Source organism: Tamandua tetradactyla, chromosome 5 (assembly GCF_023851605.1).
Source record: "Tamandua tetradactyla isolate mTamTet1 chromosome 5, mTamTet1.pri, whole genome shotgun sequence".
Classification (NCBI taxonomy): domain Eukaryota; kingdom Metazoa; phylum Chordata; class Mammalia; order Pilosa; family Myrmecophagidae; genus Tamandua; species Tamandua tetradactyla.
The window spans coordinates 83,030,030-83,053,702 of NC_135331.1; the positions used below are offsets into that span (position 1 = coordinate 83,030,030).

At 37.5% G+C, this 23,673-nt stretch overlaps 1 protein-coding gene across 1 annotated transcript; it reads right to left on the bottom strand.

Moving 5' to 3' along the window:
* Positions 1-19,389: 19,389 nt before the first annotated feature.
* LOC143682560 (olfactory receptor 10C1-like) lies at positions 19,390-21,681 on the bottom strand. Its single transcript, XM_077159180.1, has 2 exons — positions 20,748-21,681; positions 19,390-19,418 (listed from the first exon to the last, which is right to left on the bottom strand). The coding sequence occupies exons 1-2, from the start codon at positions 21,679-21,681 to the stop codon at positions 19,390-19,392; spliced, it is 963 nt and encodes a 320-aa protein (XP_077015295.1).
* Positions 21,682-23,673: the final 1,992 nt, after the last annotated feature.

Here is a 23,673-nt window from a genome sequence, read left to right on the forward strand (position 1 = left end):
GAACAAAAAAAAAGGTGATCTCCCTAATGTCCCCCAAGGCTGTATTCAGAGAGAGGGGCCACTGCCTAGAACCTTGGAAAGGGTAGGATGTTGCTTTCTAAAGCCCCAAAGATAAACGACTTTCAAAGTTTGAAATCTAATGGAGTTAGTCCTGCAGTTCTTGAAAACTGCATGGGTCTGGTGTGTAGGAGTTAAAAGGTTGATGTTTAACCTAAAGCTTGTAGACACAAGTCTATAAGGAAATGCAGACTTGAGTTTTCAGGATCTGGAACGTCAATAGAAGCTGGAATATGCAGATAAAGCACAATGAGGTGTGGAAGAGACTTGCTTAAGCGAAATTAACATCCTAGCTTTAGAAGTATTTTCTTCCTGGAACTTGTTTTTGCATTGTATACTCCTTAGCTTTTGCATGCAAACAACCTTTATCGCCTTTCTTGCCAGTGTATAATTTTACAGTTGGCTGAAAATAAACTTGTCTGAAGACTGATGTCTCCAGATCCCCTGATCCCTTTCTCTCTCTTATTTTACTTTAACATTCCTTAGGGTCATAGCTGCGGCCAACACTGATGACCTCTGTGTTTCTGACAATCACTCCTTATGCAAATGGACATATTTATCCTATGACTATCCCTCACACATGATGGAATAATTGTATTTTGTATATTGGAAAAAAACATGTCTTTTTTTGGGTCCAGAGAGTGGAATGTGCTGGTTTGAAAGGATTATGCACTCTAGAAAAGTCATGTTTTAATGCTGATCCATCTTGTAGAGGCAGCCTTTCTTCTAACCTCAATTCAGCAGTGTAGGTTAGAACCTTGATTAGATTATATCTATGAAGATGTGAAACCCCAATTTTGGGTTATTAAACTTTGATTAGAGGAAGACATTACTCCACACATTCTGAGTGTATCTTGATTAATTTACTGAAATCCTTTAAAAGAGGAAACATTTTGGAGAAAGCTCAAGAGTTATGAAAGAGTAACAGGAACCCCAAGAGCCCCCATAGGCAGAGACTTTTGGAAATGAAGGTGAAAAATGCCCCCAAGAGATCTTTATGGAATAAGAGGCCTGGAGAGAAAGCTAGCAGACATCACCATGTTCACCATGTGCCTTTCCAGTTGAGAGAGAAATCCTAAATTTCAACAAGCTTTCTTGAGTGAAGGTAAACTTTTGTTGATGTCTCAATTTGGACATATTTATAGATTTGCTTTAATTGGGACATTTTCAAAGCCTTAAAACTGTAAACTTGCAACTTAATAAAATCCCCCTTTAAAAAGCCATTACTTTTCTGGTGTATCACATTCTGGCAGCTACCAAACTAGAATGTACCTACACAAAAATTAACTCAAAATAGATCAAACATCTAAGCATAAAAACCAGTACCATAAAGCCCATAGATAGAAGAAATGTAGGGATATATCTTCAAGACCTAGTAATAAAAGGTAATTTCCTAAACTTTACATGAAAAGAACAAGCAAAAAAAGAAAAAAATAGATTAATGAGAACTCAAAATCAAATGTTTTTGTGCCTCAAAAGATGTTGTCAAGAGAGTGAAGAAGCAGTCAGCTCAATGGGAGAAAATATTTGGAAATCACACATTGGATAAAGATTTGATACCCAGTATACATAAAGAAATTATACGACTCAACAACAAAAGAACAGCAACACAATTATAAAGTGGACTAAAAATATGAACAGACATTTTTCTGAAGAGCAAATGCAGATGGCTAAAAAGCGCATGAAGAGATGCTCACTCTCATCAGCTATAAGGGAAATGCAAATCAAGAGTACAGTGAGATACACCTCACACCTAAAGAATGGCTGCTACTAAACAAGGAGGAAAATACAAATGTTGGCGAGGATGTGGAGAAATTGGAACACTTATGCAGTGCTGGTGGGAATGTATAATGGTACAGCTGGTATGGAAGACAGTCTGGCAGTTCCTCAGAAAGCTAAATATCAAGTTGCATTATGAATGGGCAATAACATTTCTCTGCATATACCCAGAGGAGCTGAAAGCAGTGACACAAACAGACATTTATACACCCATGTTCATAGCAACACTATTTACAATCTTTAAAAGATGGAAACAATCCAAGTGCCCATCAATAGATGAACAGATTAACAAAATGTGGTATATATAGATGATATAATATGTAGCAGTAAGATAAATGATGTCCTGAACCATATGACAAATGGCTGAGCCTTGAGGACATATTGCTGAGTGAAATAAGCCAGACACAAGAGGGCAGATACTGTATTCCACTTTTATGACCATGGTGAAGGTAAAACCAGAGGTTTACAATACAGAATATAGGGGACCTAGAGATACACAGAAGCTTGAGCTGGGTGAATAGTTTCCTAATGAAGTTGAACTTAATTGTAAGGGAGTAGACAGAAGTAAAGGTAGTTCACTTGTGGGTCTATAAGTACTATTACCATATTGAAGGTGAACATGATTGAAAGGGGTTGTATAGACTCATGTGCCCCCCAATTAACACTAAAAATATAAATAAGTTCTTGCATGAACTATTACAAAGGTATGAATCCTATACAAAGAATGTACAATTTGGGGGTCTAGGGTCAAAATTATATGGCAGGCTCTGGGCTGTGTTTAACAGGAAAATATCAACAGTACCACAGCAATACCAAGGATACAAAATGGAGGCAGGGAAAAGAGTTAGGATGAGGTTTGAATTTTGTATTGGTGAGGGTATGTTTATTGGATATCATTCTCTTGGTAACAATGAAATTATCTAAAATTGAGAGTGTTGGTGCACTGTTGACTTTGAACATTATACATGAGGCCCAGTAGATAGAGGTGGCTGAAAGAAGCACTGACTGAGAAGTAGATTTGTGGAAGAATCATGATGCTGCTACAAAAAGGAAGGAAGTTATGAGGCATGTAACAATGTGAATGAACTTGTAGGGCATATGTGAGGTAAAATAAGCCGGAGACAAAAGAACAAGTATTGTATGATCTCAGTTTTAAAAAACGTATAAGAAAACTGGGGCCTAGATTGTAAGTTCTTAAGTTGGTCATGTTTAGCAAGGAATGGTAATCATTATTTTTGGATTTTGAGGGGCTGTTTTATATATGTATATCTGGTATTTAGAGATTAAGATAATTCAGAATAATACATAGGTAAGGGAGATGTTGCATGTATTTTAGAACTTCACTTACTCTTTGAGATGACAGGAAGAAAGTTATATTATGTCCAGAACCTAGGTTTTCTGTAGCACATAATCTAACTCAACTTCTCTGGATAGATCATTTAAACAATCCAAACACCAGGTGCCCAGAATAAGAATGAGATATTTTAATCCTGAATATCTTAATGTAAAAATGCAATATACCACAGTATATTAAGCAGATAATAATAAAAAAAAAATTGGCAAAGTCCCTTGTGGGATGGGAGAAGAATTATGGAACTGTTAAACTTTATCAATGAGGAATCCCTGAATACTATGCCAAAACAAGCATTAGGGGTACCCAAATGAATAGGCCAAGCCCTTGATCTTAAGGCTTGCTCTTGTGAAGTTTATATATGTAGTATAGAAGCTTAACCTACCTATAGGTATACCTAAAAGTCACCTCCTGAGGACTTCTTTTGTTGCTCAGATGTGGCCTTTTACTCTCTAAGCCCTGTTGTGCAAGTGAAAACATTTCCCTTCCTCCTAAGTGGGGCATGACACCCAGGGATAAAAGACTCTCTGGCAATGTGGGAGATGACTCCTCAGGGATGAGTCTGGCTCTAGCATCATGGGATCAACAATGCCATCCTGACCAAAAGAGGGGAAAGAAGTGTAACAAACAAGGTATCAGTGGCTGAGAGAGTTCAAATAGAGTAGAGAGTTTAAACTGGAGGTCACACTTATCCATGTTTCAGTTAGACATGACTACCTATCGTAACTTGCCAACCCCCAACCAAAGCCATTCCTGCCAATCCTAAAGAATACCTGGGGCATTACATAATATTCTACAAAGGTTCCATGCTCTAAGGTAAGTCTTCAAAATCTACAACCTCCAGATGGGTCCCTGGACCAGATAAGTCCTAAAATGCAGAAGAGTCAGCCCTTATAGAACATCAACTAGTTACATCCCCCATCCCATATTATTGACAGTCCCTTCCAACATGAAAAAGCTAGAATGGAATAGACTGAATAGCCCTAAGGAGTTGGGGAAAGAGCAAAGGTGATGGTGGAGTTATACAGAGAAGGTCAAGTTAAACAAATGAGAAATGAGTGCTGAATCATTATACTGATATTAATTTTAGCCTCCAGTCCCTTAGCAAAGCTATAAATAAAAACTTAATATTGTGGAATTGTAACCCATGCAAAACTCTGAAATCTGTTCTATAACTAATTGTTGAAATGTACTTTGACATGTATTGCAATTATATATATGCTATTTAAAGAGAAGGAGGAGAGTAACAGAGAAGATAGGATTTAACAAATGAGTGTGACTTCTAAATCATTATATTGATATTTCTGTTGGTCTCCAGTGTCTTGGAGCAGCTAGAAAAAAATGAAAAATCATGGGCAGTGCAATGATGGCTCAGTGGTAGAATTCTCACCTGCTGTGCTGGAGACCCAAATTTGATTCCCAGTGCCTGCCCATGGAAAAAAAAAAAAAAGAAAATTATGGAACTGTGACCCATACCAAACTTTAAAATCTGTTCTATAACTATTTGTTAATATGTGCTTGGAAATGTATTGCATTTCTGTATATGTTATATTGCACAGTAACAAATTAAAAAAAAATCTCTAGGGCTTAAAACAATAAGAATTTCTTTCATGCAATTATATATCTATTCATCTATGGGCTGTGCCATGACTACTCTTTCAGATTCACAGTCTCAGTGAGCCATTGCCATTCTTAATGTTGCTAAAGGTTATAGGAGAGGGAAAGAAAGTGCTTTGTACATTTATACCCTGACAGTTGACTATTTTGGCTTGGAATTAGCACTGATTACTTTTCATCACATTGCATTGACCAAAACTAGTCACAGGCTCCAACCAGCTGTAAAAGGCATATATAGGGGAAGGAAGTTGGTTACAGGCTACATGGGGAACTATGTACGCTCAATGAAAACATCATGAATGCTTACTATGATAGTCCTTAGCTGATTATCCATACTTAGATTGAGGAATAGGAGAGTGAAGATTTGAAACTGAAGTGAGTATTTCTTTGGCACAGATTTTATTGTACATTTTTACTCCACACCTGAAGTCAAGCAAATAGCATTATGTGGGGTGACCTAGATAACTTGGTAGGTGTTGCTGGGGAGTTGGGGAGCAGAGTGAACTAATCCCATAATACTTGCTTAAAAATGCATGAATGCCAGAGACTGAATGAGCAGTTGTTAGCTGTAAAATAGAGTAAGACTAGTTGTTGAACTTTTCCCTTCACTAGAAGCAGAGTTCACTGAGAGTTTTGAAACTGCATTTATCAAGATACATACATAGAGAAACAGATTCAAGGTGGAGAAGTGGACACGTACAACACTCATATCACCAACGCATCGTCTCTGTTTGGAAACGGCTCAAATTGAGGAAGTCACAGAATCTTGAAATGCAACTGAATTATTATTTGGAGTGAATATTTGTATTACTGTTGTGATAGCATTTTATTACTAGAACTGGGCATTATTAACATCTGAAAATTACCAAACCAGAAAAATTGTAAGATTTTATTAAAATGTAACACAAGGAAAGGTAATAAAAGAAAAGAGGCATTCTATGGTATGGACAGGATGGATAAAAAAATATAGCTATTGTTTTCTTTAAGTACCACTCCATGAGAAATTTAATTGTTAGCAAGTACATAGACAAATGTTCACTGAGCTTTCTAGTTGCCAGTCACACTACTCATGTTTTGTCTCACTAGACCCTGTGCAGTTAGTACTTGCATTCCACTCACTATAAATTTTGAAATTTTATCTTCAAGAGGGGAAATATCTTGCCCTGGGATTCAGTCTTCTTCTAGATTCCAGAGCCTTTTAAAATACAAGATATTTTCCTAGACCTCTTAGAAAATTCCAAATTCACTGGAAGCAAATAAATACTCCTTCATAGTTTGGTCCTTATTTACTTTTCTAAGTCCTGCTCTTCCCTGTTATGATCTCAATCTCTTAACTATAAAAGACCTCTTGGTTTTCTTCAGGATCCCTTTGTTTCATGCATTAATTAATTAGCACACTGAAAATGACATTGCACTGCAAAGGAAGAAGAGGTTTGATTAGCTCATCAGGACACGTTTTGGAAGAGATGAAATTTAAGCAAGACTTTAAGAAGGACTCTTTTGGATTGCTAAAACTGCTGGAATGCAATGTACCAGAAATGGAGCAGCTTTTAAAGTGGGTAGTTTATTAAATTTCGAGTTTACAATTCTATCATTGTAAAAATGTCCAAACCCAAGGCATCCAAGGAGGTACCTTGACTCAAGAAAGAGCCAATGATGTTCAGGGTTTCTCTGTCAGCTGGAAGGCACATGGTAATGTCTGCTAGCTTTCTCTCCCAGCGTTTTCAAATGGCTTCCCTAGGGGTGCTTTCTGTTTTCATCTCCAAACATCTCTGTCTGTGTCAGCTCTGAAGCTTTTCCAAAATGGTTCTCTATTAAAGCACTCCAGGAAGCAACCCCGCCTTGAATGATGGAGACACATCTCCATGGAAGAAACTTAATCACCAAGATCCCACCTAACAATGTTGAATGAGGATTAAAGAACATGGCTTTTTTGGGGTACACAACAGTTTCAAACCAGCACATTCCGCCCTCTGGACTCCAATAAAAAGATGTATAAAAAAATACATTCATTTCACTAAAATAACACAAACCTTAAACCATTTCAGTAACAGTACAAATACAATAAAAGTCAAAACCAGTATAAAATATCATCAAGGTCAGTTACAGACATGTTTTGTCCTAAGGCAACATCCTCCTCCAGCTATGGACATGTAGAACTCAGAAAAATTTATCTGCTGCCAATATACAAAGGAGGAACAGTCATAGGATAGCTTGTCCTATGCCGTAGGGGAGATTGGGAGGGAAACAGGGGTCACTAGACTCAAACATTTCCTAAAACCTACATGGAAATCTCTTTTAGAATTCAAAGTCTGAGAATCATTTATAGAATGATATTTATCCATGGGACTTTAGAAAGTGGCAGTCCCACCCTTTCCAGGGTCCTACACAATAGGCTGGCTCTCTACAAATGCTGGGGTGAGGGTTCCAACACTGGTGAGTTGGAACTCACTGGTGAGTGTTGGAAGAACCAGCATTTTCTCAGCTTCACGCTCTCCAAACATTGGAGCATCACTTATGTTCTCTGCCATCTCCAAGGCACATATTTAAGCCCCAAAGAAAAATGGGGTTACCATCAACTCCACTCAAACTCAAGTTGATATGCCAGACCTTTCTGAGGCCTGGGGTGGCAAATTCTTCCTGAACAATGAAGCAGAATACCCATGCTCTGTTTCAGGGGCAAACTCATCCTCTGCACATGTATGGGTTGATCTACTCTCTTAGCTCAAGATTTCCTGGCTCTAGATCTTAGCTACCATGGTTCTGCCTCTGGAGTAAATTTTCCTTCAATTTGCCTCTTTTCTGACCCTTTTGTTTCAGAATGGCAGTGACTCTATTTATACAGATCCCACAACACTCTTGTTGCTTTCCTATGCAGTATACTGGGATCATGCCCATCAGACAATCAGATTTCCCATAAATCCTTTACAGATAACTCCATCTCAAATCTTTATTTGACTTATAATGGCTGACTGCTCTCAAGTTTGGTTAAATCCCTACATGGGACACTATCTCTGGGGTTTCCCTTTCCGAAAGCTCAGAATTTTCCAGGCCATCAATTCCTGATTTCTTTGTACTCAAGAGTTTGGTTCTCAGCTTACCTCTTTCCTGTTGCATTTCAATATAACCTGCAAGGAGAAACCCTACCGCACTTTTGACATTTAATTTGAAAATCTCATCAGCTAAGTACCCTGGCTTGTTGCTTTTAAAATCTGCTTTCCATTCACAATCAGTCATCAAATTTGCCAATTTCTTTGCCACTTAAAACAAGGATCATCTTCCTTCCGTTTTGCAATAACATGTGTCATTTCTGTCTAAGGCTCTATCATAAGTATCTTTAAAGTCCACATTTCAACCAACAGTCTCTTCAAAGCATTCTAGGCCTTTGCAAGGGAAAGATAAATTTGTAGAGACTTTCTGTTCGACTGATGTTGCCATTACATGACCTTGGTAAAAAACAGTTGAAATGTGCACTCTAGCTAGAAGGATTGGCTATCCTCCTGGAAGGAGGTGTACTTTGATAAAGATATCTGATTTCTAGAAAGCTCCTCTTGGTCCCTAGCCAGTCCCCAGAGGACCAAACTGGGCCCAGTAACGTAAGCTAATTGGAATTTGGCCATTATTGTGTGAAGATATAATAAAACTGCATGCAGGCAATTATAAAGAAAGAAGAGGAAGGAGAGAGGAGAATCTTGTGAGGAAGAAGAAGATAGAGGAGAATCTTATGAGAAAAAGAGAGCATCTCATCAGGATCTTATCTGGGAAAATAATTCTTTTCTGTGGAGTTTTATTAATGAGACTTTGAATGCTGTCTCCAAGATTGCTGTAGATTTTTATAAATGAGACTTGGAATGCTGCTTCTGAGACATCCCAGCACTCCTCTTCAGGTGTTGGTACATCTCATCTGGTGATGTGACTGTCTGTCTGTCTATCTATCTATCTATCTATTTATTTATTTATTCTTCATGGCCAGGCACCGGGAATCAAACCTGGGTTTCTGGTATGGCAGGTGAGAACTCCGCATACTGAGCCACTGTGGCCTGCCTTATGCCTCATTTTTGAAAATTCTTCTAATTACATTCTTTTAATTACTTTTCCAAGAAAATATACTTTCATATCACTGAAATCTGTGTTGTCTGCGAATCTGAACCTATAAATTAAGTGGCCACAAATATTATGGTGCCTTTCGTGCAACAGCCTTCTTTATCAAGCTTCTCACAAGTCCTCCAGAATTTTCCCTTATCCATTTGAAAAGCCATTCCAACATGACTTGATATTTGCTAACCACAGCAGCACCACACTTCCCTGGTACTAAGATCTGTTCTGCTTTGGTAAAGTGCTGGAGTGTAATATACCTTTTATAAAGGGATTTATTAAGTTGTAAATTTACAATTCTAAGACCTTAATAATGCCCAAAATAAGGCATCCAGAAAAAGATACCTTGACTCTGAAGAAAGCCCAATGTCTGTCACATGAGAAGGCACATAGCTGGCATCAGCTAGTTCTTGTTTCTGGTTCCATTGCTCCCAGTTTCTGATTCCAGTGGCTTCCTCTCTAATTGTCTATAGGTCCTCACTTCGGTAATCTAGGGAAAACATGACAATGTCTTCTAGCTTCCTCTCCAGGTTTCTTGCTTCAAAAGTCACTGGCCAGTGGACTCTAAACTTTCCGTGTCTCTGCTGCTCTTGTCATTTTCGTGGCTCTAAAAAAGGGACTCTCTCCAAAATGTTTCCTTTTTTAAAGGATTCCAGTAAACCAATCAAGAACCACACCCCCAGGATGGGTGGAGTCACAATTCATGGAAGTCGTCTACTCAAAAGTTACCACCCACAATTGGGTGGGTCACATCTCCATGGGAACAATCAAAAAGATCCCAGACAGCAATATTGAGAGAGAATTAAAGGACATAGCTTTTCTGGGGCCCACCACAGATTCAGACAGGCACAATGAAGGTGTGTTTATCAGTTATTTTCTTCTTGGAAACAATGAAATTGCCTAAAATTGAGAGTTTTGATGGACTGTTGACTTTGGACATTATACATAATACCCAATGAATAGAGGTATGTTCCAGTTTGCTAGCTGCAGAATGCAATGCACAAGAGATGGATTGGCTTTCAATAAAAGGGGATTTATTTAGTTAATACATAGTTCTTCAGAGGAAAGGCAGCTAACTTTCAACTGAGGTTCTTTCTTACATGGGAAGGCACAGGGCAATCTGTGCTGGCCTTCTCTCCAGGCCTCTTGGTTCCAACAACTTTCCCTGGGGTGATTCCTTTCTGTATCTCCAAGCCCTGGGCTGAGCTGTGAGTGCTGAGGTGAAATATGCTGAGCTGCTTGGGCTGTGCTATGTTGAGCTCTCTCATTTAAGCACCAGCCAATTAAATCAAACATCATTCATTGCAATAGGCACACCTCCTAGATGACTGCAGATGTAATCAGCAACAGATGACGTTCACATGCCATTGGCTCATGTCCACAGCAATAGGTCTAGGTACCTTCACCTGGCCAAGTTGACAACTGAATCTAACTACCATAAGGTGGCTGAAGGATACACTGACTGAAAACTAGAATGGCAAATGATGGTCTATACATATGATTGAATATTGTGCTGCTACAGGAAAGAGCAAAGTTTTGAGGTCTGCAACTTTGTAAATGAACCTGTGGGACATTTTTGATGCAAAATAAACCAGAAGCAAAAGAGCAAATATAGTATGGTCTCATCTAGAATTTTTTTATAAAAAAATTGGGGCCTAGATTGCAAGCTCTTATAGCAGTTACATTTAGTACAGAGGGATAATTGTTATTTCTAGATTTTGAGAGTCTGTGTTATATATGTATAACCTGGTATTTACAGATGAAAACAGATCCAATCAGATTGGGATTATGGTAATTCAGCATACAAGGGTAAGGGAGACATTGTCTGTATTTTAGGACTTCACCTACTCTGAGACCAAAGCACAACAGATTTATTTTGCTCTGATCCTAAATTTTCTGTAGCACATAACCTAACTCAACCTATCTGGATAGATTATTTAAACAACCGAAAGAAGAGGCCCCAGTATAGGAATGAGGGCCTATAATCCGGTGTATCTTACTTTAGTGCCTGAATACATCCCAGAGTATGTCACACAGATAATCAAAAAGAATTGGCAAAGTCCTTTGAGGGATGGGAGAAAAAATATGAAACTATTAAACTCTACCTCTGGGTAAATCCCAATACTGTGTTAAATGTCAAGTCAATAGGCTGAGGCCCTGATCTTTTTGTTTTCTGGTATTTATTTATTTATGAAACATAACCACACACAAACACAAACATTCTTAATATGATCATTCCATTCTTGTTATATAATCAATAACTCACAATGTCACCACATAGTTGTATATTTGTCATCATGATCATTTCTTAGAACATTTGCATCAATTCAGAAAAAGAAATAGAAAGAAAACAGAAAAAAATTCATACATACCATACCCCTTACCCCTCCCTTTCATTGATCACTAGCATTTCAATCTGCTAAATTTATTTTAACACCTGTTCCCCCATTATTTATTTATTTTTAATTCATATGTTTTACTCATCTGTCCATAAGGTAGATAAAGGAGCATCAGACACAATGTTTTCACAATCACACAGTCACATTGCAAAAGCTATATCATTAAACAGTCATCTTTAAGAAACATGGCTTACTGGAACACAGCTCTACATTTTCATGCAGTTCCCTCCAGCCTCTCCATTACACCTTAACTAAACAGGTGATATCTATTTAATGCATAAGACTAACATCTAGGATAACCTCTCGACTCTGTTTGGAATCTCTCAGCCATTGACACTTTATTTTGTCTCATTTCACTCTTTCCCCTTTTGGTCAAGAAGGTTTTCTTGACCTTCTGAGTTCCAGCTCATTCTAGGATTTCTGTCCCACATTGCCAGGAAGGTCCATACCCCTGGGAGTCATGTTCCCCATAGACAGGGGGAGGGCAGTGAGTTTGCTTGTCGTGTTGGCTGAGAGAGAGAGAGGCCACATCTGAGCAACAGAAGAGGTTCTCTTGGGGGTGACTCTTTGGCCTAATTTTAAGTAGGCTTAGCCTATCCTTTGTGGAGTTAAGTTTCATATTAACAAACTCTAAGATTGGTGTGAGCCCCTGATCTTAAGGCTTGCTCTTGTGAAGTTTATTTATGTAGCATAGAAGCTTAGCCTACCTAGAGTTATGCCTAAGAGTTACTTCCAGAGAGCCTCTTTCATTGCTTAGATTTGGCCTCTCCCTCTCTATGCTCAACTCTGCAAGTGAAATCATTACTTTCTTCCCTATGTGGGACATGACAGGCAGGAGTGAAAGTCTTCCTGGCAATAAGGGATATGACTCCCAGGGATGAGCTTGGTCCTGGCACTGTGTGATGTACAATACCATCTTGACCAAAAGGGGGGAAAGGAGTATAAGTATCAGTGGCTCAAAGAGTTCAAATAGAGTCAAGAGGCTCCTCTGGAGGCTACTCTCTTACAAGCTTCTACTAGACAATGCTGCCTATCCCAGTTTGCCAACCCCCAACCAAAACCTTTCCTCCTAACCCTAAAGAATACTTAGGGCTTCATATGAGATTCTACATAGGTTCCATGCAGTAGGGTAACTTTCCAGAAATCTACACCCTCCAGATGGGTTCTTAGACCAGATAAATCCTGAAACTCAGAGAGGCCAGCCTGCTCAAAACATCAACTAGTTCCATCCCCCTATCCCATATTATTGACAGCTCCTTCTAACATGAAAAAGTTAGAATGGTCATAGTCCAATTGCCCTAGAATTGGGAGAAAGATCAAAGGAGATGGTGGAGTTATACAGAGAAGGTAGGTTTTAGCAAATATTGATATTTCTTTTAGTCTCTGGTATCTTGGAGCTGCAAGTAGTGAAAACCTAAAATTGTGGAATTGTAACCTCTATCAAACTTGGTCATCTGTTATACAACTAATTGTTGTATCAAACTTTGAAATTTATTGCTTTTCTGTAGTTATGTTATTTTTCACAAAAAAAGAAAGTCAATTGTGATGGTGAATGCAGACCTATTCTATGATGTAAACCACTGATTATACACTTTGCATGATTACATGGTATGTGAGTATATAATATTTCTCAAATTACATTAAAAGAATAGAACCACAAAAAGAAAAAAAAGGAATGCATAGATTAGTCAAGTGGCCATTCTGGAGGTTATGCTTATGCAAGATTTAGCTAGATATTGCAATTACCACACTTTGCCAAACCTCAACCAAAATCATTCCTGTTAAACCTAAAGAACAGCTACACTCTATCTGAGTTTCTACAAAAGTCTCATGTACAAAGTTCACTTTCCAGAAATGTACAAACTCCAGATGAGTTTCTAGGCCAGATAAGTCATGAAACCCAGAGGGGCCAGCCTCTATAAGAATATCAACTTTTTCCATCTCCCTATCGCATATGACTGACATCCCTTTACAATATTAAATTTTAGAAAAGGCAAAGCCCATATACTACTAAAGATTGGAAGAAAGATCAAAGGAGAAGGAGGAGTTTTAACAGAGAAGATAGAATTTAGCTAGTGAGAATGATTGATGAATTATTATATTGATATTTCTTTCAGTCTCCAGAGTCTTGGAGTAGTTAAAGGGAAAAATTAAAATTTTGGAACAGTAACCTAGACCAAATCTTCTATAGCCACTTGTAGAAATGTAATTTGAAATGTATTGCTGTTTTGTATATATGCTACATTTCATAATTTTTTTAAAATAAAGAAGTAACCTTGGGACTGTACACCCAAGGATATTCTCATCTCTCCCATCCACAGAGGAAACCCCAAGAGAGGTTTCATGAGTCATTTTTATGAATCTGATAACACAGAATAGCTCTCATCATTTTTGATCAAACCTTTAGCTCCATAGCTGGAATCTAATGCAAATTGAAAAGTCAATTTTATGTATTGTCATTGGATCTGAATATTTAAAATAACCAACAAACAAATAGCTTTCCAAACAATAAGTATATCTAAGTTTGGTATATGTGGTAGTTAGGTTTAGGTGTCAACTTGACCAGGTGAATGTGCCTAGTTCTGTTGCTGTGGACATGTGCTAATGGTATGTGAACTTCATCTGTTGCTCATTACATCTGCAGTCGGCTAAGAGGCATGCTTGCTATAATGAATGATGTTTGACTTAATTGGCTGGTGCTTAAATGAGAGAGCTCAATGTAGCACAACCCAAGCAGCTCAGCATACCTCATCTTGGCACTTGCAGCTTGGTCCAGGCCTTTAGAGAGCAGAAAGGAACCACCCTGGGGAAAGATATTGGATATCTATCCAATAAAGATATTGGAACCCAGAGGCCTGCTGGAGAGAAGGCCAGCAGAGATTGCCTTGTGCCTTCTCAAGTAAGAAAGAACCTCAGTTGAAAGTTAGCTGCCTTTCCTCTGAAGAATTATACATTAACTAAAGAAATTGCCTTTTACTGAAAACCAATCTGTCTCTGGTGTGTTGCATTCTGGCAGCTAGCAAACTAGAAGAGATTTAGTACCAGAGAGTGGGGTGCTGCCACAGTTTGCAAGTACCAGATATGTTAGAACATTTTTTTTTTTTGGATGGCTAAGGGAAAGATTTTGGAGGAACTGTGGAGAGAATGATGGAGAAGTCTTGGAGTGCTTGAAGAGACTGCTGGTATAAATGGAACCACTGCCAATCTGGACAAAGGGGGACACAATAGGGACAAATTGGAGTTTGCAGAGTGAGAACCATGGAAGCTCAGGTCTGTAGCCAAAAAACCTCGGGTAGGAGAGTGGACCCACCCATATACATGGAGAGGGTGAGTTTGTCCCGAGGGCAGAGGATAAGCCTCCCATCTCATTGCAGTGGAAGAGTTGCGTTGCCTCAGGCCTTTGAGAAGGTATAAGCACAGTCCTTGGGGACTGCAGAGAGCCTGGCTGCCACCACATGGAGGGGTTGAGCGTGTGCCCCAGAAATGGCAGAGAGCCCAGGTGTGGGCCTGATGCCTGGAGAGAGTGGAGCCGAGAAAAGGTGGTCTCTTCAGTGTTCCCCAAGGTTAATTTGGAAAGAGGCAGGATGCTGCACAGGCCCTTGGAAAGGATGGGACTTTCTAAAGCTGAAGGAAAAATGACTTTCAGACTTTGAAATCCAATGGTGTTTGCCCTGCAGGTTTTCCTTCCAATTTTGCCCTATGGATCCTGTGACTGTCCCTCCTTTGCATATTGGCACCAGATACCTTGTTTTGAGATTCATAGGTCCACAGCCAGAAGAGAATTTGTGCCACTTTAATATTTTTTAAGGTGATGCATATAGTTGCCAAGTTGACAAGGGGTAGACACATGGTAGTTAGATTCAGGTGTCAACTTGGCAAACTAGAACACCATAGTAGTTAAGTATCAAAACCAGGGCATTAACAGGGAACAATACTATAAATGAACCTGTGACCTAAGTAGAATTACAACAGTTTAGTCACTACTGCCTTTTTTTAACATTTCAGGATCCCAAATTACATTTAGTTATTTTGTCTCTTAAGGTCTTCCAAATTGTGACAGCTCCTTGGCCTTTTCTTTTCTTTCATGTCCTTGGTACCTGAAAGGTTCTGATCAGCGTTTTTGTAGAATATCTCTTGATTTAGATTTGTCTAAAGTTTCCTCATTATTATATTGAGGTTATGCATTTTGGCAGAATACTACAGAAGGGTTGTGCTCTTCGTATTTCATCATAACAGAAGGCAAATGATACCTATATCTTATCCTTTAATGCTGGATCAAGGAGGTGCCTCCATTGTGCACTTATTTTTTTCTGTTTGCTATTAATAAAATCACTTAGGTAGGAATTTGATAGTATGGGTGCATCCTTTTTCATCAAAGCCTAGCCCACTGAATTTAGAATCCATTGGTGAATCTTGACTGCAACAGCTTTTATTATGATGTTTGCCTAATGGTGATTTTGTATTTCCCTCACTGCTTCTCCATTTGTTAAGTGGAATTCTTCTGTAAGGTAGAGTAATTCCCCCCTCCTCTTCCTCCCAGCATTCCCCTCTTCCATCTTTCCCACCCTCCTTCCTTCCTTTCTTCATTCTTTCAGTCCTTTCCATTCTTTCTTCAGTCCTTGCATGCTTGTGGGTATTAATGTTATTATATGAATTATATGCAATGGTATATTTTATTTCGTTGCTCAAATAGTTTCATTTGATCACTGACTATCCGTGCCTTTTGATCCAGTGTCCTTACAAAATACCCCGTCTTTCTCAAGCACTTTCTTATTTTCTGGCAAAAGATTTTTCAGTTTCATCTTATTCTTCTTGCTCCATATATGGAATCCATAACTTTTTCAATGAGCCCTTGTTTCTTTTATTGTAGAATGGTACTTAGGAACCAGGAAGCGGGAGCTAGAAGTGGTTTCTGCTAATCAAGTATCATTGCTTCTAGCCCACTCAGCATTCAGAGCTAATATGTATATATATCATCATAGCAGTAATTATTAATTATAAGTGGCCTAAATTTCCAAATACTTACAAAGGTTGTCAGAATGGAATTAAAAAACAAAAACTAGAATGCACCTTGTATTAGTTGGGGTTCTGTAGAGAAACAGAATCAACAGGAAACACTCATAAATATAAAATTTATAAAAATGTCTCACATAATTGTGGAAACACAGAATCCAAAATCTTCAGGGCAGGCTGTGAAGCTGACAATTCCTAAGGAGGGTCTGGATGAACTCCACAGAAGAGGCTTGCAGACCTCTTCTGAATCCTTCCTAAAAGGCTTCCAGTGATTAGATTAAGCATCGCTCATTGCAAAAGATACTCCCCTTAGCTGATTACAAATGGAATCAGCTGTGGATGCAGCTGAGATGATCATGATTTAATTCTATGAAATGTCCTCATCGCAACAGACAGGCCAGCACTTGCCCAACCAGACAAACAGGTACCACCACTTGATTAAGTTGACACATCAACCTGACCATGACACACCTTAACATATGAAGATACCAAACATTTGAAAATAAAAGATAAAAAAAATAAATACCAGGAAGCATTATCCAACAAAAAAGTGAGCTGGACTTACTAGTATCAAACAAAGTAGACTTTGAAGGAAAAACAATTACTTGAAGCTAAGAGGAAAATTTCATAATGTCAAAATAAGTCATCAATCAGGAAGTTTAATAATCTGCATATAATAAGCATTATATAACATAGGTTCAAAATATGAAGAAAAATTCAAAGATAGACAAATTAGCAGTCTTAATTGAAGATTTAAACAAAACCCTCAGAATAACTGATAGAAAAGCCATATTAACATAAATAAGGATATATAACAAATAAATCAGACAATTAACAAGAATTACCTAACAAATATACAGAGACAACCCTGTATCCAACAAATGTGTTCAACATTTTTTCAAGCACACAGAGAACATTTAGAGCAGATTGGATATATATTGGATAATAAAACAAGTCTCAATACATTTGAAAAGACTTAAGTTATAACGGCAATTTAATTGATATATATAAAATAAAAATAGAAAACAACATATAATGGACAAAATACTAATATTTTAATATGTAAAAATTTCAAACAGAGAGATGTAGATAGAATAATATAAACCTATGTATACAGCAAGATGACATTAACAATTTTCAATATTTGGACAACCTTGTTTTACCTAATTTCACCCACATTTTTGCTGTAATTTAAAAACTGAATCCCAGGCCTCTCATCATTGGAATCATAAGTAATGTAGAAGGAAAATTAATGATATTTTTTTATTTTACCTATCAGTCCTGGTTTATATTTCCTGACTTATAAATTACTTCTCTTTGGATTTATACAAATCAGGATTCAAACCAGTACCATATATTGCATTTTGTTGTTAGTTTCTTAAGTCTCTTTTCATCTCTCACATTACTAAGTGAACATATTCTATGAAAGTTTGGAGAGTAAATATTTTAGGCTTTGTGACCCTGTGGGTTCGGTACCAATTTCTGAACTCTGCCATTAGTGCATGAATGCAGTCATAGACAGTATATAAAAGAATGGGAGTAGTTGTGTTCCAATAAAACTTTATTTACACAAGCATGGAGGGCAGAGTTGGCCTACCATTTGTCAGCTAAGAACCAAAGACTGGTATACAGTTCTGCGAAGAGAGAACTTAACTTGCAGAAACTGATAATTTATTATGATTTTATAACTTGGCATTAAAAATAACCCTAAGCACTCTAAAGGTTGAAAGATGATCATTCCCTGTGAGGAACTTTATCTTTGGGCTCCTTATTTTTCAGTCTTGAACAACCTGTCCTTTATCCCCTGCTACTCCATCCATTATTGAATCAACTAATCATTAGCACATTTGAAAAGTCTGCCTGAAATTTGTGTTTTATGACAGAACATACTTATGACCCAATTTTTATATGGTGAACCTAGAAAAGAGGTTATACTGTGTTTATCTGAAAGATAGAAGTGAATTTAGATAATGTTTGAGATTCCTTTAGGATTATTTCCAAATATAAATTAAAAAGATATTGTTTACAGATCATATACTGATTAAAACCAAAGGAGAGGCTTTCAAAAAGAAAAATAACATTGCCAAGCCCCTGAGTTAGAACAGAGTCTAAACAAGGCTATAACTTCCTAGCAAGCCAACTTCTGGAACCATTTCATCCTTTTCACTCTATTTATCTAGGAACTGGGGAATCAGCAGTGATGAGCCACCCCTCAGCAATCTCCACCTCACAGTCTGGGTTCTGGAGTCAGCCTGTGTGGGCTGATCCCTAAGCCCATTTTTCACATGCTGTGGGGACAAGTTACTCCAACAGTCAATTCTTCGGTTTCCACCTGTGTAGAATAAGGACAATAATCATGGAAAGACCAAATTAGACCACACATTTGATGAACTCACTGTCCCTTTCACATGATCAGAATTCTTTTAATGAGTGACATATTATTGTTGTAATTGTTAGAGCTGATGCTGAAGAAAATGTGCACCAAAGGCTCTAAGTACCAAATAGAGTTCAAGAATCAAAGTCAGTGAGGAATTTCTCACTAACTAACAATTCAGGAATATTTAATACAGAAAGTATTGAGAATAAGTTAGTTAATGACAGTATAGACAAAACTTTAAAAATTTAAATGTTCTAATATACACATTTTTCATGTTTTAATGTACAACTTTTTTCAAATAGTATATATTTTCATCACTTAAGCTATCATGACAAATGATTTTTATGGTTCACAGAAAGAAAGTAGCTAAACAAAATAAATCAAATACTTGTATTGGTTATCAATGGGTTGATGTTCATAAGTGGATTAAATGTGAAATTTTGATTTTCATGTGTTCTATAAATTTACTCTGAAAAGCAAGTTTTATATTTAAGAAAAATGCCAGCAGTTAAATATTTTACTATTTTTATTGCAGATGAATTACATTTCATTGAAGAGACCTTAGAAACAGGGATTAAAAAAACTCACCAAAAATATGACTGCCCAAATAAACTACTAACATTTCATTTGCATCCTATGAAGCTTACTTATATAGTTATTATAATAACAAAAATGGGCAGTACTATATGAATTTCTTTAACTTAGTTTATACTTAATAATTTGCTCATGTCTTTCTAGAATAATTTACACTTCTCTACTGGGTGTAAATAAGTCCTGGTAATAATTGTAAAATAATAAACTAGTCATTTATTTTTGCATGTTTAGGTTGCATCCATTATTAACTTCTATGTTCATGTGTAAATGAAAACAACAAAGTATTATGTTTAAATGAAGGAATTAGACTATCTGTAATAAAATATAGATGTTGAACAAACACACACGTGATTCATCATTGAGTATCAGTACTATCCCCCGATAGAGATATTTTTACTAGATTAAGGGGAGACTAAATCACTTTATTTGGGGGATAATCCTCAAATAAATCATAGTAGCACTCAGAGTATGCCTCTTTTTGTGATTTTACAATTAAAATATGGCAACTCTTTAAACCCTCATTTGTTAAGTGCTAATAGGGCACCTCCCTGAGAAGCAGATGTTCACATCCAAGGCAATGGCTTGTTGCCTGGAGCTACTGAATGGAGTGTAACTATGTTCATTTCTCTAAGAGTAATTCTTTGAATGATCTCAAATATATAGACAGTGGATTCATCTGGACATTTATAATATTTTAAAAATTATATTATAATATGAAAAGTATTTATGTAATTATTTTTACAGCACTTTTCTTATTTCATTCTGAACTTTACTATTATTTCTTTCTTTTTAAAACCCTTTCCACATCTGGAATGCAAATATATATTTCCTAATGTGCTTTTAATATTCTGTAACAAGTACCTCTGAACTTGTGTTAGCTCTTTTTTTCTTGTTGACATATTGTTACGACATCTGCAATTCACAAAAAGAAATTTTGACTTCATATTATGCATCAATTAATAAAATTGAAGAAATTATTATAACATTTTTGTTTAATAAAATAAAGCACTTCCCACAGTTAACGTGGATTAAAAGTCATGTGGGGTAGATATATGTACAAAAGGCCCTCATATGACCAGGGCATACATAGGCCCCTCAGAGGCTAGAAAATGCCTGGCCATACAGAGTTAGAATTTTCCAGGCTACTGAGAGAGGAGCTAGCCATTTATATTCTGAACAAAGTCTCAAATATTCTGTAAAACCTTTCTAGTGTTGAACTCACCTCATAAAATTCTTCAATAGACAACTTTCTTCCAGCATTTATAATCAGAACTCTAGCTCTGAGAACAGAGATGACTCCAAAATTACAAAAACTGATATTAAAGAAGCTCCTTACAACAGGTTGATGAATGCACAGGCTGCAGTTTGTTGGTTGGTTTATTTAGTCTTGGGTAATATGTGCATATCGTCAGAAGAGGTTTCATAGTCCTCAAGTACCTACCCCTACATCAAAAATTTTTCTTGCCCAGGGTTCTGCGGAGGGCTGCCTTGACTTCCTTGTTCCGTAAACTATAGATGATGGGGTTGAGCATGGATGTCACCACTGTATAGAAGAGTGCGAGGAGTTTGTCTGTTCCTGGGGAATGGCTGGCCTTGGGCCTCAGGTAGGTGACTGATCCTGAGCCATAGAAAAGTGTTACCACAAGTAGGTGGGAAGAACAGGTGGAAAGAGCTTTATGGCGGCCCTCAGGTGAGGGCATGACCAGCACAGCAGCTAGAATTCTTCCATAGGAAGCAATAATAAGCAAAAATGGGCTGGATATACAAAGTATTGCCACAACAAATACTGCAGCCTCATTATGGGATGTATCCCCACAGGCAAGGGCCAGGATGGGTGGGAGGTCACAGAAGAAGTGGTCTATCTCACAGGGGCCACAGAAGTCCAAGGAGAAAATGTAGTTGGTTTGGCCCAGTCCTACCATGCATCCCACCACCCAAGAAACCATTGCCAGGTGGGCACACACCCCACGACTCATTCGTGTTGCATAGTGGAGTGGGGAGCATATGGCCATATAGCGGTCAAAAGCCATGGCTGCCAAGAGACAGCACTCGCTAATAGCAAATAATGTAAAGAAAAACATCTGTGTGGCACAACCCTCTCGAGAGATCTCTCGGGCTTCACTCACAAGACTCTGCAGCATCTTGGGTATGACAGAGCAGGTGTAGCCCATCTCCAAGAGAGACAAGTTGGCCAGGAAGAAGTACATGGGAGTGTGGAGCCCTGGGGTGGTCCAGATGGCGAGGGCGATGAACGCATTGCCTGTTAGTGATGCTAGGAACATGAGCAGGATGAGGGTAAACAGGAGGAAACACTGCTCAGGGACCTCAGAGAATGCGGCAAATGCAAAGCGTCTGACAGTCATGCTGTTCTCCTGCCACAAGGAGCAGTTGAGGCTCATGACCTGGAAAAGAGAATGGTAAAGTCATCAGAAAAATTCCTTCAGAGGAGAAACATAATTTTTTTAGAATGCTTATAATAAGGTCTTTATGTCAGAAAGATAATGATATTTACTATTCCTTACATACAATCTACAATCCAAAGATTCTAAAATTATAAGCATTCTCATATCTTTTAAAATTCAATCCTCTTTTAGGTCCATCATCTCAATTCATGCATCCAAAATACCTTTTGTTCTCCAAGCACACAGCGAAACAAATTATTTCACTTCAATTCCCTCTTCATCCCTTCCCTTAATAATTTTTTAAGCTCTACCAAATAAATGTTTCCCATTTCTCTCATAGTAATCCATTTCTGTCTATTTCAGTTGTCACTGACTAAATTTCTTTCTTTACCCTTTCATTCAATAAGTATGTATTGAGAAAGTATACTTGCCAGTTACTGTCTTAGCTGTTGGGATATAGCAATAAACAAAATACATTATTATTTGCTTCCTGAGCAAACAGGTTAGCGAAGGAAAGCACAAACTAAATAATCATGCCATACACTAATAACTGGTGTAGTGCAAAGAATCAAAACTGGTGTCTTTACTGATAAATTGGCATAAATTTACATGCCAATTTAGAGTGGGTGGTCAAAGAGGGTACCTGAGGACAAAATGCACTAATTGATATGTGAATGACAAAAAGTAGCGGTGTGCTACCAAGATAACTCCATCATTGTAACTAATTTTTAACCTTCAATATTTCTCATCTGCCGTCTTTTCTCCACCAAAGTGTCTTTACTAAATGAAAATTCCATTGCCTGCAAATTCAAATTCAAATTTCCTAATATGATTCATAAAGACGTCTCACTCAGGTGACTGGCTACCATACCCAAATGAACCCAGGTTACAGTCATGTCAATATAACTGCATCTTTTAGTTCCTGCCTTGCTTACACTTATTTCCCTTTCACTGTACTCCTTTTCCCATGGGGGCTTGAAATTTGCTTCCCTGATTGTCCACCTAGTGAACTGTGATCTGTGTTCAAGTGTTCATCAGGTGGCTATGTCTCCTTTCTTGAAATCCTTCCTAATTCCCTCCACTGGTTCCATTGCCCTATCATTGATATGATAGCACTAGCACCACTCTGATGAAAATTACTTGCTCATTTTTTCTAAGGAGTAGCTTTAGAAACAAGGTGTTGAAATCTTTTCATGTTTAGCACTATGTGAACCACACTTAACAATTAACAAGTTCTCATGCTCTAAAAGAAGGTCTAATGCTAAACATTATTCTTGCTGCCTGTATATTTTGCCCATTCATAAATATTTTCTGAAGTCATTTAAAATAAATATGATCTCCTGAGATATGACAGCTCTTTAACTCTCAACTCAATGATTATCAAAATGGACAAAATTTTCCTTATTTTTTCTGTGGATGTGTTGTAGTTTGGTTTATTCTTTTTAAAATGTAATTAACCAGAAATTTAATTTGCTCTATAAAGGGCAGAAGATTGAGAGGGTTTCACTTCAATTGCTCTGGTCTCTATCTTTTCCTTAGCATAACTTGAGGTTGTGTTATTGTATCGTGTCTGACAAAATTCAAAATGTTTCCACACATTGTGCAAATCATCAATCCAAACCATTCACATTTTCAGATGCATTACTGTGAAGACATTCAGGTAGTGAACATTGATATTTCTATGAGGTTTTAGTCGATACTGAAGGAACAATATTAAATGCAGCCATATAAGTTTTTAGCAGTATAAAATTACCTGTTTTTAGGCTCTACCCATTCTTTAATGCTTTTGAAATTTAGGGGATTCTGATTTAATCATGTTATTTGCTAATAAGGAATTATTTTCATTGACAAATTTAAATAAACCTAATATCTTCCAGTATTATTATTCTATGATCCATACATTTAATCATGATTAAACAGTGAAACATTCACTAAGCAATCACCCCATAACTACCATAATGGGGGAGCAGAAACTGAAATTATAGATAA

Coding starts and splice junctions, on each gene's coding strand:
- LOC143682560 (XM_077159180.1), bottom strand. CDS start 21,681: ATGAGCCTCAACTGCTCCTTGTGGCAGGAGAACAGCATGACTGTCAGA. Junction 19,419..20,747: donor AGCCCTCCGCAGAACCCTGG/GCAAGAAAAATT, acceptor TATTCTAGAAAG/ACATGAGCAAATTATTAAGT.